General features: G+C 40.4%; 1 protein-coding gene across 1 annotated transcript in view; it reads right to left on the bottom strand.

Moving 5' to 3' along the window:
- Nucleotides 1–18,544, bottom strand: part of LOC310957949 (RNA-binding Raly-like protein) — a gene marked incomplete at its 5' end in the record, with an annotated part of 31,410 nt that extends 12,866 nt beyond the window's left edge. Inside the window, one exon of the mRNA XM_083928714.1 lies at nucleotides 18,289–18,544. Within this exon, the coding sequence (XP_083784840.1) occupies nucleotides 18,289–18,544 (256 nt within the window). The remainder of the gene's footprint in view (nucleotides 1–18,288) is intronic.
- Nucleotides 18,545–19,925: the final 1,381 nt, after the last annotated feature.

The raw sequence follows: 19,925 nt of genomic DNA, 5'->3' as shown, positions 1-19,925 counted from the left end.
GCATGTCTGTGCCGGCTCCTTAATTGGTAAACACAGAGGGAGCTCGGGCACAGGACATTCTTTCCACACATTCAGTGCATTTAACAAATTTAGTGTGGACAGAGAGTGTAGATGTGACGCACATACAAATATTAAGAAGCGCACCGTTAAGGTAGATTTTAAGGTTAGGTTTAGGGTAAGTACAGATTTTTCTGTAGAACTTTTCAAAAGGAAGGTTATAAAGTGACTCACACCGCAAAAGATGGTGAAAAACATTTCAATATATGTTTACAGTTTTTGCCAGTTGCTTGAACACGTTTTGCAAAACTTTGCTCATTGTGTCAAAACTCTACACACAATCCTTTGTCAAAATGTCCCTCTGATGACAAAATGATGCACACTTCATATCATATGATCATATGAATACACTTTCAGATCAGCAGCAACCCATTAGTCTACTTCATATAACACACTGCAGTCTAATTTTCACTGTACTCAGTTTCACAGAAGGCACTTTTTTACAACGACCAAAAAATCAAGTACTCAATACAGCACATTACATTGTACTGTAAATTCAGTTAAAGCAAAAATAAAACAAAAAACAGACAAAAAATACTCGATACAGTAAACACAGAAAAACACAGCAGTCGTTTCTGAGTGGGCTTCTGGATCCTGCCGTCTGTTGGGGTCTGGCCACAGGATCTCATCCACATCACAAGCAATGTCTTCTCCCTCTAGGCATCTGGGAAAATATCCCCTTGTGTGCCGAATCCATCCATGGATTGAGCTCACCTCAATGTATCTGTAGGCCTGTTCCATCGCCTGCAGAAGAGGCATGCAGGCATGTGGTTGGCGGCCATATACACGCCATCTCCAAGGCGAATAAAATTCTTCTAAAGGGTTTAGAAATGGCGAGTGAGGGGGCGAGTATACCACTTCAAATTGAATATAGTTGGTGAACCAGGTCCGGACCAGGAAGCTGACTTTATCTCAGACAACAACAAACCTGGGCTTCTCTGGTCAGGACAGACCTAAATTATGAAGGCCATCTAGAAATGTGATGATAAGTTTTGCATGATGGTACAGAAGCCCTCAAAGTCTCATGGCCGCACACAATGAGATATTTCCCCCACCCTTCCCGGGCTGTGCACAATCGCCCTTTGGCCAATTATATTACGACCCCATCGTCTTGCTTTGCTAAGGTTGAATCCAGTCTCATCAATGTAAATGAATTAATGAGGCTGCGCAGCTCCATCCATGGCCAAGATTCTCTGCAACAAAAAATACATACTGTGGTTGGCTATGTGGTACTGATGCAATGGTACATATTTAGCTGTTACTGGATTACACCAATACTGTATTGTAAATGTTAAGGACTGTAACACTTACCTGTACATATTCACGTCGAAGTTCTTTGACCCTGACACTGTTCTTCTCAAATGGGACCCTGTACAGTTGCTTCATGGTCATTTTGTGCTTTACCAAAATGCGTCCAATAGTGTTAAAGCTTACTTGGTTTATGTTGTTGAAGACTTGCCTCTCTGCAAGTATTTGTTGCCGCAGCTGCTGGAGACGGATTGCATTGTTTGCTCTAACTAGGTCCAAAATGGCAAGTTCCTGCTGTTGGGTGACCAGGCTTTGGTGTTTTCAATTACCTGATGTGTTTTGTATTTTGAGTAGACGTGTCTTTCCAATGGTACCCTGAGATTTCCTTTTTGAACGAAGTGTCTTATGTATGAAATAGTGTGTAGTGTGCAGGAGGAAGTGTGTTGCAGAATTGCAACTAAAGTGCAAAGCAGCGCTTTTGTTTAAGGTATGGTCACATGTGTTTAAGGTATAGTAAAAAAAAACTTCAAGTTGTGTTACTTTGGTCTAAGCATGGGTCTATAGTGTTCAAGCAATGGGCAATAACTGTAAATTAAAGACTAAGAAAAATTAGGAACAACAAATTGGAGGACGCATCAATAAAGATCCTTTGAGAATAAATAGGTCTTGCGATAAAATTTAAAGACTGTACTTACTAATTCATGATACAATGTTGGGAAAATATAATATAAGAGATTTTTTTGTAACTTGCACTATGAAACCTTCTCTATAGACATCTGAGGTCACATTCTTGCACAGTCTACTTTGTAAGTGACACTCTGAGGTCAAAGGGATATTTTCACACCGTCTCTGCTCATCCATGGATAAGACATTACCTGGGACTGTCTATTTTAGTTAGATATAGACCCCTCAGCTCGACATGCCCTTGAGCTCTGTGTCTCTTGAGGTGTGGACGAGTCATTATAGCCGGACTAGTGCAGACACGCACACAAAACTGCTTGTTTCAAAAGGAAAACACAGCTAAATAACTGTATAGCACTTGTGCTGCCTCTATTTGGCTGAGCACAACATAAATTAGAATGTATTAGCAATGTTTCTCTTGACTGGGATTATTCTCGAAAGTATTAATCAAGTGACAACTACCTGCACTCTAAAAGTGAGTCAATCCCCATAGACCCCATGTTAAAATACTCAAATTTGCAACAAAAATAAACATGTTTAAAAAACTGTCTCTGTAGCTTATTTCCCTGTTCATGAGAACTGTACATTTCTATTTAACTCATCTGTTTAAATCTGCTTTGAGTGACAGGTGGGTGCCACCACAGGAGAGGAGCATAGAAAGTTGTCTTCATTCGACCCACCTCAGCTCCACCCTTGCTCCACCTCTGTGCACATTTTTATTTAGCCTCAGGCACTGCCAAGATAGCGACAGCACAAGCTGCCCACTTTGAGCTTCATTTGGCTCTTCAAACCTATGGATGACGTCACAGAGATTACGTTCTTTCATGCAGTCTATGGCAACAATAAATTAAAAGAGACTTTACAAAGCAACTTTTAACCCTGAGAATAGGAATAGTTGGGAAGTCAGTGGTAAGCCATGTATAACTAGAGCTCTCTGTCTAGTTACATAATAACAGAAGAGCTAAGTGACCTGGAAATATAACCTGAGAAGAGCAATGAGAGAATACATTTCCTCCCTGTACTAATGCCTAGACACAATCTTTGGCAGGCAAAGCCTCACTCCTGGCACAGAACAAACTCCATGTCTGCCGTTACACGCATCCTGAGAGTGAGTGAGCAGTATTTGATGAAGAGATCATCCAAGCACCTGCATGAATACAAATGTACGACTAAGAGTCATCCTGTGTGACAGCGGTCGCAGATTAAATCTACGCTGTGTCACGCGGCCCGTAAATCTGACAGGGAGGACTTGAATAATCTCCGATCTCAGCTCAAGGGCACAGGCAACTTCGGCTTTTTATTAAACCTGAGAGTGTGTTTTCTCAAGCAGGGCAGGGTGAGTGACAGGGTGAGGAAGCACACACTGTGGATTGGTGTTTGGATATATACACACACACACACACACACACACACACACACACACACACACACACACACACACACACACACACACACACACACACACACACACACACACACACACACACACACACACACACACACACACACACACACACACACACACACACACACACACACACACACACACACACACACACACACACACACACACACACACACACATACACGTGTGTATGCATTATTTTTCTTACCGGTCAGAACGTAGATTTAATTTATGATTGTAACTGTGATTGGTTACAATGGATTTGTATAATTAATTGAATTAAGGATAGTCTTATTTCACAAAGATCAATCTCAGAACCCATCTGTCTGACAACTATGTAGCATCTGGGGGGAAAAAGCTAATACTTTCTGGTGTAGCCAGCATAAACATGAGGGCCAAGACTTCCTCTTCCGCACAGCAGTCATCGTTTACGGTCCGATCAGCAACTTGAGATGCAAGAATGGAGTTGGAGTTGAGACATGGCATCTCTATAAACACATATCTGCACATGAATGCAGATAAATAATAACAAAAAGCTAATCAAAAGCTAAATTGTCGTCACACAATAACTCATGGGTTCTGTAAATGCATGACGGCCAATGCGTTTGGCTCTTTTGCTCTCCACACGGTCTGTTTACTGCATGCAACCAAAGCATGCTCTGAGGTGATTGTTAATAATGCTTGGATTACAACAAGAAACCCGAAGGCTCTACGGCCTAAGTTAAGACTGGTCTAACACTACAGACTGGTTCTCAAATATCCTTGTGAAACCATCTCCTGATAGGACCCGTAGCTTATGATGGCTTTATATTAGCAACATTTAGATAGATATTGCCGTGTAACTGCCATCACTGATTCAATAGCATACGCATGCTATTCATACATATGTTTGAGGATTTACCATTATCACATGATTAGCCTTTGTGGCCACACAAATACTTAACTGTACTTTTATTTTACTTATGAAAAGTGAAAAATACCGCTTTTCCACTCAAATTAGCATGTATATATGTGCAGGGAAATCCACTGAAAATAAGGGAAAGACTCTTTTTCCGTTGCTAAGGTCACGTCGTGCCAGAAAAAAACCGAGTAAGTAAAGAGCAGCATAGAGGCCAGTTGTTATAGCCTATTTCTTTGTTAGTCTCTCTTTCAAACTCGAGATGACAAAAAGCCACAGAAGCTATGTAGGTGAGTGGGTAAACTTAATTTGGATGTGAGAAATAAAGGGGAAGGCTAGTGAGATGCTCGGAGCATACAGATATCTTTAATCTGAATCCTGTCAATGCTTCATACTGGTGAGGAAAAGCTTTTGAGCTACCAGACATCATTGACATCCATTACAAATACGCCGCCAGCTCTCTGTGAGCTACACGCACTGATCGAGAGTGTTTTACGGCCTGAAGGCTTTGACAGCTTTTGTTACGGTTGGAAGTTGACACGTGGATTAATTGCTGTCCTTCTTTAATGAATTCCTTGTACTTTGCTCTTTTGCCCTCTTGAAGAAAATAGTTACTTGGCAGCGCATAAATTTGGCAGCCCGTCCCCAAGCTCCCGAGGATCTAATAAAATCATTTTCATTAGGCCTGCTTAGCTGCGGTCCATTAAGGAGAGTGTGATGTGGGGTTGCTAAATTTTCGGGTTGACTGTGATCGCAATATTCCACTAGGAATACAATCATTAGTGGGTGACTGTTCAGAACAGCAGTAAAATGTTGTGCAGGTGTAGTACATCTCAGCATTGTGTTGATTTTTGTGTGTTGAATAATGAGCATTTTACCGCTAAGGTAAAGATAATTCAGTCTCTCCTGCATACTTAATGCACTTTTCCTCATTTTCCATTTTGGATTCTTTTTTTTATTTATGATGTAACCATGTGGCTCTTAAGTGCAACGCTTTGAAACATTTTAACCCCCGGTGCTGGTCCATCACTTCCACCTCACCACACGCTCATGAATCTGTGCAAGCAGCTGGAAATCAAACTGGCAGCTGCTTAAAATCACTCGTACATCTGCTCTGAAACCGGGCCTCCTCATTCAGAAGGTGACTGTAGAAACATTGAGCAGCATCGGTGATCAGATTAAATAAAAATTAATTGAATCAGTTTCATTTGAATTGCTCGGATGCCTAATCATTTAATTATTACATAATTAGGAGCTAGATTAGGAGACATTTGATTGGTCACCACCCTCACAAAATTAATGAGGTTCACAAGGTTTAATAGAATAGAAAATAATAAGAACAAAAAGTTCATTTGACCCAAAATGATGATTTTCAGATGCTCCTCTAATCTTTTAAAGCTTTTTTTTAAATGTCGTTGCTGTGAAGGTTTCAAGGCTTTTAAAGAATATTCCAATGAAAAAAGTCAAAAAGTCTTCGGTTGAAATGACAGAATACTTCAAAAGCCATCAAAACAATTGGGAACCACTGGTTTAAGTAATTTTTTCCATTCAAAAATATGTTTTTCTACTTGTTCCTACAGTTAAATGTTTGAGCTTCACCGTGCAGAATGACGTCTTTTGACACAAGAAGAACGTTTTGAAGTCATTTACGCTCACTTTGTCTCGACCCCCATCACTTCAACACATGGGTAGCCCTGCCTGCGTGTACAAGTATGAAGCTCCACAAGTCGGCATTTAACACAAAGGGAATGTTGTCAATTCAAACAAAACTACATATTAAGGTTTAGACAACAAAACCCAAAGAACAGGAAAGGTCTGGTGTTTGTTTGATGCATCCACCACCACCACACAGACTCTGACGCTCTTAATTATGGAGCACTTGCTTTGAACGTCTACTTATGCCGCAAGATGGATTTACAAGCAGTACAAATGCCAAGGGCTGTGACAAAACAGTGGTATTTGATCTTTGAGGAACTAATATTAATTACAAATATTATTCGCCTTATGTGATAGTAAACTGGACTTTGGAAAGTTAAACAAGTATTCAACTCAAGCACTATGGAAATTACAATGGATGCTTTACCCGTTTTGTCACATTTTATTTACCAAATTCTTATAATTAACTGGGGAGGGAATCGTCCCACGAATGCCTTTTCCTGTCACAGTAGGGAAGGACAGGTGTAAATAATACAACGAACGATGGCTGGATGCCATTTAGCTGCTTCAGTGTCAGAGACCTGATAATGTGCATGCTGGCTCACAATCATAGAGCCATCGTTAATGTTATTAGTAACTGCTGTAAAAAAAAATGCCTATTGATGAAATACATTTTTATACGTAGTCCTCACTTTATATTAAAATAAATATTAATATAATACATTGAAATGCAAAAAAAACACGCTGTGGCTGTGTAAATAATTGATTCTGATCATGAAACGTTGATGAATGAGTTTCATTAATATGGTAAATTGTTAATTTAACCACAGATTTGTTAACCATGCAAAAATATCAGTCACATCCCACCTGCAGCTGCCATGTGCAACCAACCCCTGAACAAGTCCAGTACTTTGGTCAAAGACACTTCTGCACTGAACAAACATCTCAACACCACCGCTGTGATTATTTTAGACTGCAGTCAACAAATATAATGAAATAAATGTCACGCCCTATAAGCAGCAATCTGCTGCCTGTTATCAACTCAATTAGTAGTTCACACAATTCCTGTGGAGAGGGGATTTGAATTGAGTTGTCTGAATTGATAAAAGATCAGCATATTGGGCTTGGCATTTAAATGATTATACAGCATGACTTAATATCCATGCATGACAAAAGCATCAACACAAAATTTTACAGGGCTTTTTTTAAGATTGAACAATGATTACTTTTCTTTCCCAGAGATTTGAAATTGACATTAAAATGCTGACACATACTGAGCAACAGAAAGAAAAGAAGCACGGTGCAGTGGACGCAGATGTCCATCAGGTAAACCTGGTTAAGTACAATACCACAATAAAAACAAATACTCATCTGCTAGTGAGAGTTCTGCATTCAAAATGTTACTTCAGTAAAAACACATTCGAGTATTAGCAGCAAAACATACTTAGTATCACAAGTAAAAGGACTCATTGTGCAAAATGGCTCCATTCAAAGTGTTACATCTATTTGAATTTTAGTCGAAGAAGCATCTAAATGTTCTGATCTTAACAACTATGGCTAATATATAACAGGCTACTATAAACATATATAATGGGTCATTTCATCAAAACCAATGCATATTTTATACACTAGCCTATAACAGCTTGATCAGACAAGTGATTATAGATAAAAAGTATAAATGTAACAGTTCGGAGTCAAATGTAACCCATCCCTGTGAGATGTAGTTTAGTAGAAATGTAAATTAGCCTCAGTAGGATAGGCTTTCTCAAATGTGTACTTCAGTAAATGTACTCAGTTATGTGTCTATACAAATGTCTCCTTTTTAGTAGCAGTTTAAACGTAAACTAAGTGCTACTGACCACAAGAAAAACACCTGAATGAATAGGAATCCGCCGCAGAAAAGACTATGTAGACTGACACTGTGTCCAAACTAGCAGCGTCAACTTCTGCGACATAAACTCCGTCGTCGACACGGAGTTTATGTCGCCTCGTACTCACATCTCTGGTTGCGACGCCTGCCTTTGAACATGGTCAGACAAAGCGGGGGAACGCGGCTGGTGTCTCTCTCTCTGCTGCCGTCGAGCCGACTTTTTCTGTTGCTGCCTTTTCTCTCCCTAAAACAGCCAGACTGTCGGTGTTACCTCCAGCTGCAGAGTCTCAGCCGAGCCGCTTCAGACCATACCATTTATCAAACTATTCCAGGGGGAACTCTAAATATTCTCCCCCCAAAAAAATCTGGGTTAACCTCCAAGGAGCCGAAAACAACTAAAGAAAAGAGGTAGGTTATCATCAACTACTCTACATGCCCTCATGTTTTATAGGCTGTTTATTACGGGTAGTACGCAGGGCCGTAGCCAGGGTTTTAGCACACAAGTCCCCCCCAGAGAAAAAAAATACTAAGTAGGTCTTGGAAATATAGTTTTAATCAACATAATTATTTCAATTTTCATTTAAAGCTATTCTTACCTTTCTGGCATATCATGCACCTAATAAGCGTGTGGCACACTAATATGTAAAGGAAATCCACCAGATGTTAAAACTCATCAATATTCAATTCGCATATACTCACCGGCCACTTTATTAGGTGCACCTGTCCAACTGCTCGTTAACGCAAATTTCTAATCAGCCAATCACATGGCAGCAACTCAATGCATTTAGGCATGTAGACATGGTGAAGATGATCTGATGCAGTTCAAACCGAGCATCAGAGTGGGGAAGAAAGGTGATTTAGGGCGCACTCACACTGTCCTTCCGCACCGGGCCAAAACAGGTTTTTCTGGTAGAGCCTAGTGGGTTTGACCAGTGTGAGTGCAACCGCTCCGCACCTAGCCAGCTGGCCATCCACAGCCCGTTTGAGAGAGGTGGGCTTTTGTAGAGCGCGTTTGCACATGTACGAGCACGAGCGTGCACACATGTACGAGCAAGAGCACGTTGCCTATGGATGTTCTGACGTCATTTTATGTGCGCCTGTTCGAACATAGAAAAAAAAGAAGACGGACCATGCGCGGACATTTAAAACAATGGCGGCGAAAGGTTCACGTTGGTGTGATGCGGAGGTGGAGTGTTTACTGCAGATTTGGTCGGATGAAAATATTCAAAAACAGTCGACAAGACGCAAAAAACTCTGAGGTCTATGGAAAGATTTGTAAACAAAGCGACGCATCGCGATGACGTCTCAATGCGTTTGACGTGTTACGACGTGATGGCGTATGGAAGAAGGCAAGAAGTATTTGTGCGAGGCCCAGGCAGTGTGAGTACAAACGGGCTGGCCAGCGGGGGGAGAGGGGGGGGGGGGGACAAGTACCCTAAAGCCCGGGGCGCCGTGCGGAAGGACAGTGTGAGTGCGCCCTTAAGTGACTTTCAACGTGGCATTGTTGTTGGTCCAGACGGGCTGGTCTGAGTATTTCAAAAACTGCTGATCTACTGGGATTTTCACGCACAACCATCTCTAGGGTTTACAGAGAATGGTCAGAAAAAGAGAAAATATCCAGTGAATATTCAGTATATATACAGCAATACTGTGCACACAGTGGCAATGAAAACCTTCCTCGTAACAGGCAGGAACGTCGAACAGACTCGTCTCTTTGGAGGACGGCCTTCTGCCTTGACCGGTAAATATTGCAAAATACCGGAGGAGGGGCAGAGGACTTGACTAGAGTATACTGTAGTAGCCTTCCACAGCAGATGTGGCCCTGGTTGTTCTGAAAATTTCTATTATTACCTTTATACTTTACATAAGACATTTTACAGTATATATGCATGATGTTATATGTATTTACTGTATGTAAATATTCATACATACATGCTCATCTAACATCTAATCTGATATATTTGATATAAGTGCAAGTGTAACAGCTGCCTGTTTAAACCATGGAGGTATTACAAGACCTGGAAACAGCCTTGTAGCTAACTAACCAACCATCAAATAGTTATTTTTAATAATTATACTCAGGAGGGCTAACGTTAGCCAGCTCTATCGATAACAGGTTGGACCTGCCCCATTTGGTCACGTATCATGATGTAGCAGCTATCATGGACCCAACGAGGACTTGAGCAGTATGCAGCCGCTGCAGTAGAGACACGATCTGTCTGGAGACCAATCACAAGGAATACAAATGAGCAAATGTTGATGAAAAACATCAGTCAACATCATGTTTTGTGTTTTATTTTATTTTGTGGAATAATTTTTCAGTCAAAGGTGAAACAACACAGATATGATGGGTTATAGTGTTACTCACCATGGCCGCCTCATTAACTTCAGAACTGGCACCAAAGCAACTTTGTGTTGATGTAACGACCGTTCCCTCTTTTAGAGGCATACCCTGAAAATTTCAGTTCTGACAAGTAAGTCTTAGTGACCTAAATAGCGGCCATCTTGGGGTTCAATATCTAGTTCTTGTAGTACATCCATGATTTAAACCATTGGCATGTTGGCATGTTAGCATGTTAGCATGTTAGCTTGGTAACAGCTGAATGCTGCTAACACTGATTAGCTCGGGGCAGCACGGTGAACGCATTAAAACAGCTTTTTTAACCCCTTATACTGCTCAAAATAACACCAAACCTCTGCAGCAGCATGATAAGAGTCCCTACACTCTCTGTTAATAGTTCATACACGAAAAAACTGTCTCGATGGCTTATTTGCTGGATATGTAAGTGCCGAAAAAGACCATTGGATGATTTTGCATCAGAATTACACTTTTATCAACATTCACTCTCCTTTCAGATCTGTGTCTTGAAGGAAATACCTGTCTCTTTAGCTGCTCAATGCTTCACTGTGTTAACCAGCTAGATGTTAACTTGGTGCTTGGCAGGAGAATGACGCCATTAGAGCAGTTGTGGGTCAGAAAACCAAAAAGATGTGCAGAACCATACTAAAACGCTCAGTCGAACTGAGAGGAACTGCAGTTAAGAGATGATTACATCATGAGTCACTTGACCTATTGTTAATATGAAAACATTAGTTAGTGTAACAACAAAGAAGTGAACATTGAATGAGCTTTTAATGGATGCACTAATATTTGCATATATGTCATATATAATACATGCATGCACAAAGTCAGTGTGTTGTTTTTATCCTGAATCTTTTTTATTCATTTGTTTATTCAGTACTATAACAAGGACATGGACTACAAATGAGTCTATAATATTACATCTTTTGCATTTATTTCCCCCATATAATCTCTAACTGTATTATCCATGTTAAACTGTGCTTAATTTCTGTCTTTATATGGAAAGATGCTTCATGTAGTGATTCAGATGCTGCAGATCACCTCGGCTTTTATGTTTGCAATGAAAGTCTAATCTAGACCTGTTGATTTTGCCTCTGAGAGTCATTTCCCACATTGACATGATGTTTCGATCATAAACGACATCCATAAACAGGGTAAAGCGAATGAATAAATGCAGTTAAAAAAGGAGGAATTTATGGTGAATGGAATAAACTACGTTCTTCCTGATAACACATAATTAACAAGAAATGCTGAGGAAAAAAGAAAGAAAGAAGGGAAATTATGGTATATAATATATAATGCATTATAAAATAATTTAAAAAATCAATTAGAAAATGTCCTACACTGAAGCATGGCTATGCTTTATGCACAAACACACACCACTGGTCAAACAGTGAGCTCTCGGCCAAAGCTGCATCACATTGCAACTGTCTCCCTTTAAGAAAATGAAATAAAATGACAGAATCTGGTCGTGGACAGATTGAAAAAGCAGAGCAGCCAGGGGAGGACTGCCTACTGGCTCCCCAGCTGTTGCAGCATTTGGGCTCTGCTGTAGATGAAGTCTTGTAATTGTGATGTCTAATTAAACTCACAAGGGGTGTGCAGCTGTCTCGCGCACAGCCTGACATCTTAACGGTCCCCTCAGCTTCTTTGTTCTCGCTAAGAAAAGGCAAGAAATGAAAAGCTCATGAAAGATGGAGACAGAGTGTGACCGATTCATGGCTTCAAGGACATTATGGTCTCACTCACATTGACATCTTTGGAGAAAGATAACAAATGCATCTCTAATTTTTGCATGTAGGGAGTAAAACATGTTCTATGTACTTGGAGTGTATTTAGGATGGTTATTAATGTAGGTTGTTGATACATTTGACCACCATGAGTGGAAGCAGGAGCATAATCATGGTAATATTTTAAAACAAATATGTCCAAGCTGCTTCACACTATTATGGTGCTGCTGTCTTGAGCAGGATAACCTTATAAAATCTGTTTATCTCTGAATCTGATTAAATCTGTTTAGATTAAATAAAGATGGAAACAGCAAATACATCCACTAAAGGTGCTGCTTTTCATAACATAAAAGGACTCAGAAATGTAAAAGTGTGGCTGAGTCTTCTGCACAGGATGCCGGTGCTCCCTGCTGAGTGTGACTGTTACATAAATGAATCATACACGCTGAGGGAGAGAATAAGATGGCCCAGTTTTGGTGGCGTCACCTCACTGATATTCTCTCAGCACCATCTAGTGTTCATGCAGATGGAGAAGTCATGAATGCATGAATAGTGAAGCCAGAAAAAACTGCCTGGTAGACAGAAGCACAAATCCATATTTCACAGGGTTTTAATGTATAATTATCTAATTAACATTACCCATTCATAAGATCCCACCTTTTAATCATACTTAATTTCTGTATTGATTTTAGGTCCTTGTGGTTATGTTTTGTAACTTCTTATTGTTTTAGTTTTACTGTGTGCCCCTTTCTAGGAAGCTACGTATGCGAGACAGTAACAGTTAAGCATTTAAAACCGTAGTTCCCTCCAGGCTCGCCACAACGCTCAATGACCAGGTGGTGAGGGTGGGTGGATACACCGCTTCAACCCTCATCCTTAACACTGGAGCACTCCAGGGCAGTGCATTAATCCCCCTGCTGCACGCTCTGTACACACAACACGTAGTCTCTTTTGACTCCAACACCATCATCAAGTTTGCTGACCACACGTAACAATGACAAGGCCGACCTGAAAGAAGCAGAGGTATCATGCTGGTATCAGGGCAACAAGACTGAGCAGATGATAGTGGACTTTGGGAAGAAGCAGGGTAGTAACTACACCACCCCTTAATATGACAGGTCCATGGTGGAGAGGGTGGACAGGGGTCCTCAAGAAAATTTGAGGTATAGCCTTAAATACTCAGGAATTTCTACTCCTGCACCATGGAAAGCGTCCTGACGAGGAACACCACTGCCTGGTACTGAACAGGGCCGCAAGGTGTTCATAAAATTGGAGGTAAGCCACAACATGTCCAAGTATAAAAGGACCAGGTGTTCCATGCGATCTGTTTGCCTCCCTGGTGAAGTCTTAATGCCAAAACGTGTCTGAGTTTGTTTTTAGGTCTAACATGACCATGGCGGGGGAGCTGTAGCCTCACAGCAAGAGGGTTGTGGATTTGGACCCTCCAGCCAGCTGGGGCCTCCTGTGCGGAGTTTGCATGTTGACCCTGTGTCAGCGTGGGTTTTCTCCAAGTTCTCCGGCTTCCTCCCAAAGTCCAAAGACATGCGGGTGTTAGGTTCACTTTTGACTCTATAGACTCTATAGTCTCTGTGTCAGCCCTATGATAGTCTGGCATCCAGTCAAGAGTGGACCCTAATGGCCCAATGTCAGCAGGGACTGACTCCAGCCCCCCACGACCCGACTGAGATAAGCGGTTACAGATATCAGATGGATAAATGAGTATGCCATTACACTAAAGGCATTTAAATTGTTAAAAAGAGAGTACCTTTGAGTTTTCTTTTGGCTTTGATACAATAGGCAGTGTTGTAAACTGCCTAAAGGATATTTACACTTAGGCTATAGCACAGTGGTTCTCAAACTTTGTACATGACGTACCACCTAAGAAAAGACCAGGCTCTCAAGTCCCACCACTAAGACCAATGTTAAAGTACAGCAAGGTTTTTTCCTAATCAGAAGATTTATTGTTGACTGTCTTCAGCCAATCCAATCCTTTTACCTCTGCTTACATCACAGTTTAGCTCGTAACTCATGAACATGACTACATAGCAGGCTGTTATTGAAACAAAAATATTTCAGGAAATGCTAAACTTGTTTTAAATTACATTTCACGGATCCTAAAAGTTCAAAGTATATTCTTAGTATTATATTAATTTAGTGATTAATGTTTCCTTTTTTTACATTGGAGATTCCTTCACGCACCACCTGAGAGAGCTTGAGTACCACAGTTTGAGAAGCAGTGCTAAAGGAGAATCAACCAGGCCAGCACCGGGTGGCTCAGGAGGAGCTTCTGCCCTCAGGCCACTGGGATCAATAAACTGATTGAATGATCAATCGATTATCTTGCATATATTTTCCCCAAAACGGTCTTAACTTTGATCTTTTTAAAATAAATTTTTCAACCAGCTTTGTAAGAATGAATCACAGAGCAGATAAGCTGTATGTAACCAATAGTTCATGAAAATGAGTAAAGTTAAATATTGTGAAATAATACAAATAGAAGTCACAGTGTTCTGTAGTAAGCTTTTCAACCACAGAGAGGTGCTCAAAGACTACCAGACAGCAGTCACAACACATGAACGCTCTCAGAGAGATGAGGGGCAGGCTAATAGGGTCACACCGAGCTCTGATTATAAAGAATGAACCTTAAAGTATCGATACATCTACGTCCAGATTTTATCCGCAGAAGCAGAAAACAGAAATGCTGAGTTGGTGAAACGAGAATGAAACTCTCCCCCGAGCTCTTCATCACAAGCAGACATCTTCATCATGATCTAAGTAGCTGCAGTCTGAGGACAACCAGCAGTGTGATTGAATGTCACTTTTGTTTTCATGAACATCTTAAAACCATTGTGTCGGCAATACAGTCGTGTCCGAAGGAATTCAATTGAGTAAAGCAATCACTGGGGCTTCAGTATCTCGCAGCTATTAAATCTACTCAAGCGTGGGACGTTTTAGTAACTCAGCTGCATGCTGTGTACTGAGGACTTTACAGGTTTGAATCTGACCCCGTGACCCCTCCTGTCACATGTTCTACCTTTGTGCCACTGTCTCCTCACTGCGTGTGATTTAATAAAAGAAATAACGTGTTCAAGAAAATATCAAGAATTCATGTCTCGTGCAGGCTGCACCCACCTCTTGGCAATATAGTTCCAGAGCCTAATCAAATACACAGTTCATGTTTTAAAGATGATGACCGCAAGGGTTAAATTTCACAGGTGCAGCAAAACAAAGGCAGAAAAGATCATTTACAAAGCAGGGAGAGACGTTATTGTAGACACCTTTAGTATACCTCTGACACTTTTGCTGTATTACAAATATACGGAATTTATTGTGTGTGTGTGTGTGTGTGTGTGTGTGTGTGTGTGTGTGTGTGTGTGTGTCCACAGATGCTGAGTGTTTACAGTGACACTATGAAGTGCAGTGCCAGTGGAGCTGCCATGTTAATGTGGAGGAATACTTCACTTTGATTGCTCTGTGAAGCCTTTATTTCACCTGAGATCTCCTCAGCGTGACACTTTTCTTTCTGAAAAGCGTGTGTTTCTCAGAAAATACATAATGGCATCATGGTTTGACAGCGTGCATAACAATGAGAAAAGCTTATTTATGTGGATGCAAGGATGCAGAAAGGACAAGAAGTGGATGTGTGTTAACAGGAGGGTGAATATCTCTGTGGTGTGGCGACATAGAGCACAGAGATATCTAGAAATACGTCTCATTTTGCTTGTCAGTAAACAAGTCTGATGAATGAACATGTGTTTTTATCATAACTCAAATTTTAAACGCTTGATTGATGGATGTGAAGATCATAAAATACCCTATAAACATGATTAAATATTATGTAACAGGAAATAAAGGAATGAATGAATGCTGTATTTCAAACATGTGAGAAATATATTACACTTGAAGCGCTAGTCATTAAAACCCTAGGTAGGTTTGAAAAGGAGCAGGAAGAAGCATTAGCTTATTAATTCCTGCCCCTTCTCCACTTAGTATCTAGAACTATAGGTTATCTTGCTTCCTGTGTATCCTGTTTGTTTTTTTAGGGTTTTTCTGTTTTTTTTAAAACGCTCAACAAAAACAAAGGAGGAGTTTTTACGATTACAAAATCTTCCCTATGACACCTAAATAAATGAGCCTTTCTTATTGAGCATTAAACCTGAGAGACCTTTGATCCCACTCTCATGTCTGAATAGAGGAGGTGGTTTGAGACAATTAGTCTTCCTCTGTCCATAGTTTTAAAAGTCTGCCAACCAGCACCGAATGGTTTGTTACACAGAAGGCATTGGAAACTGTTGGAAAAAAGGCAGGCACTTTCAAAAACTACTTGGTAGGTGATGAACAATCTATCTATCAAACTCCTGCGGAAGCCAGTCGGGAGAGGACCAAACATCTTTTCCATGGAGAAAAGCCTTCAGTGTCGTTCTTTGTTTTTCTTTCAGTGAAGATATACTCTCCAGTTCTGATATAACTATCTTATCTAACCCCACCACTGTTGTTTTGAACAGTCTGCTCTTCGTGTGTCGAAGATTCATGATATCGCAAGAGTCCAGTTGCTGTGCAAGGTAAAGCAGCACCTCGAGAGCTCAAGTTTGTTTATTTTGAGCACAAACAGAAAAGCAGAAATGACAAAGTAATAGTTTAAGGGTGGTTACGTACTATTCCTTGCCGCATTACGCACACAGACCCTCTGCTGTCTGCCAACACATACTGTAACTAAAGCACTTAACCAGATACAACATATTTATTAGGCTTTAGAGGTGCTTTTTACACACACTTTTTGAACACGTAAGCTGTTTTGCCCTGCTTCCAGTCTATAAGCATCCATCATAAAGTTCTACAATCACAGTTCTTGAGTCACACAATTTTACAGCAAATGTGAACACAACGCCACCTTGCAGATTTACCACTGTCGTGTATCATTTTACAGCAAGGAAATGCATTAAGCTGTGCATACACAGGATAGAATCACATATATGGAGTTACAGATGTGACCCCACTGTGCTCTTATTCACATTTAATGAGAGAACAGGGCTCAGGGAGGACTTTTATTTTCCACAGAGGAGGCTGTGAACCAATCAATAGGTAATATACGGAAGATTTACCAGGGTCTACTCAGTGCCCATGAGGACCGACTCTGAATGTTTCCTGAATGATGCTGTCTGTCTGTCTGTCTGTCTGATCTTTATGTTCAAACTCGGCTCGTGTCCTCGCTGCAACTCCTAAAAATTGATTCTGTATTTTAGCATCTTCACACCGGCTGCACCTCTTCACTTCAGAATTATTATTATCACTTTTACTGATCAAATTTAAGCCCGCCATCATGATATATAAAAGAACGTTTGTCCATAAACACCATGAACCAGATGGCAGCATGAGGTCTTCAGGCAATTTAGATATGAGTTTAAAGTAACATCCTTAAAGGTCTCAGGATGGCCAAATCCCTTTCATATTTCCAATATTAAACCTCTTTTTATATAGACTTGCTTTTATGAAACTCTCTTGTGATATTGGTATTGACCCCTTCTTTTATGCCTCTTGCTTTTCTATGTACTTCTTATGTCATTTTCTTTTTATTGCAGTAAACTTGTTTGTGTTTCAGCGTTTATTTTGTAATACGGTTTTGTAAAACGATATATTTATCAGATTACATTGGTTTAAACCAAATGTGCATGTCATTTTTCTACCTGTAAAGATTAAAACGTGTAGCTTTCTCTATCGCTCACACACAAATAAACATACTAACACATGGGTTACACTTAAGCCTACAGCCTACAGCATAATCTATTATTACTGGGTACAAATACTTCTGTACATAAGTTAGATCATAAGGTGTAATAACTTTGCATCGAGGGGGCATTTATAAATACACACCTTAATGAAAACATGCATATAACACTGTAATGTTAATATAAAACTTGTCACAGCAACTAACGTGTTGAAAATATACTGTGGTCAATAAATCACATTGAAATATAGGTTATGTACTAAAAAAACGTGTACTTTTAACAAACGGACGAATGTCTGTCCTGCTCGGAAACTTTACCTCTCTAACAGAAACTAGAATCAGTAGGTCACTGCTTAATATAAATCTGTTCTGCTTGACAGCTGGACGGCATGCTGACAAAGGACCTACCACAGACCAAGTTGTATACACAGGGCTGATGGTGAGCCGCCACCCTGCAGATCTCTTTATTCTTTTACATTACTATTTATAAATGGGTTCATTGTAACTGTGCAACTGCGTCACTCGAGAGTGCAACACATAAATCAGCCAGCAGATTGATATAATGTATGTGATGATGATAAAATGCTCTGGAACAGCACAGAACAGAATATACTTCTGGGATCCATCTTACGTACAAAACTGATCCTGAACATTACCTAGTGATTGTCCAGCGATGACCCTGGTGTTCTCCCCGGCTACGGCAGCCCTGGCGTTTCTCTCGCTGACGTACTGAACGAAGGCGTAGCCCTTGTGCACGGAGCAGCCCACAATCTTGCCGTATTTGGCAAAGATGGCCTCAATGTCAGCTTTGGTTACCACGGCCGTGTTGAGGTTGCCGATGAAGACACGAGAGTTGAGGGAGCGCGGGTCATTCTTGTTGGTCACGTTGCTGGTCAGGGTCTTCCCAGTCATCCTAGTCCTGCAGCACTGCCTGCTGGGAGACACAGTTGCACACTGCTCAGAAAGTCAGGACGGTTAGACGGTGGAGGTTACACACAGAAAGTCAAACAATGAGCACCAGTGGGATGTAAACACCATTCACAGCTGAAAGCATGTTCAGTAACAGAAGGTACTTACAACGGACCCCGGTGCACGCTAGTTACTAGTTCACACGCACGCGCATGCACACACACACACACACACACACACACACACACACACACACCATTAGGCGTATAGATATATTTTACAAATACATGTGTACAATTTAACAGTCAAATTAGTTTATTATAGAGCTATCAAAACATGTGATGAAGCTCTGACAGTCAAAGTGCTGAAACACATCAGGAGCTGTCTGTTTCACTGTGGTGCTGAAATTGCGGCTGATTTTCACAAAAGGCATTTTTGGTGCAAAAACCTAAAGTGCAATCTAATTTGATATAAATGCAGGAGTTGATAGTAATATTTATAATATATATTATATATATATAATATATATATAATATTTATTACTATTTTACCAAAAAGTGATGGGTGATGGGTTTGCCTTTTTCAATGGCACTTATAGAAAATAGCTCCATTTTTGAGTTCTTCTATAAATACAGGGTTATTTCTGAGGTGGCAATCTGAATCACCCGCTCTCCATCTTTGTTTTTATGAATCCATTTAAACCCCTTAAAGCAATTCTTACCATTCTGGCATTTTTACACTTTTCTTTTGTTATCTTAAAATGCTCCTAATTAGCATATGACACAATAAAATGTAAAATAAATCCAACAGGTGTTGAAACTCATCAATATACAATTTTCGTAAATTTCTCATAAAAGTCTGACCAATCATTTTATTTGGTCCGAATCCAATTTTTTGCTGAAATTCCTGCCTGCTGCTCCATTTAACTTGTGCCGAATTCACTAGTAGGAGGTTCCACTTTGACAGGCATTCCAGTGCACTTTGCCTTGTTGGAGGTCAGAAACTTCGGACTTTCCATGGCACTGGAACGCAGCATTTCTCTCTCAGTGCAGAACCAGTGATTTTGTAATAAAAAATAAAAAAGTTGAATGACTACAATACAATTAATCAAGTCGTCCATTATTTTTCTCAACTAATCGATTGACTGACATCTCAGCTCTAGAAATGGCTCTCAACTTGTTCTCTACATCCTGAGCTGATGTCGACCTGCACTGAAGTCCAGGGAACATTGACGCTGAGACAGAACACTGTCTGCTGGATTCAGACGTGTGAATCTGACAAGATCTGACGCTATACTGTATGAGAAGTGTGTTTCGCACATTTGAAAATAGCACCAGAAGTCACGAGAGCCTTCTCTCACTGTCTCACCTCTTTTTTCTTCTTG

The sequence above is a fragment of the Echiichthys vipera genome, assembly GCF_963691815.1.
Source record: "Echiichthys vipera genome assembly, chromosome: 15".
Taxonomy (NCBI): domain Eukaryota; kingdom Metazoa; phylum Chordata; class Actinopteri; order Perciformes; family Trachinidae; genus Echiichthys; species Echiichthys vipera.
Note: the sequence above shows the minus strand (reverse complement) of the source record. Positions and strands in the feature narration are given on the sequence as shown.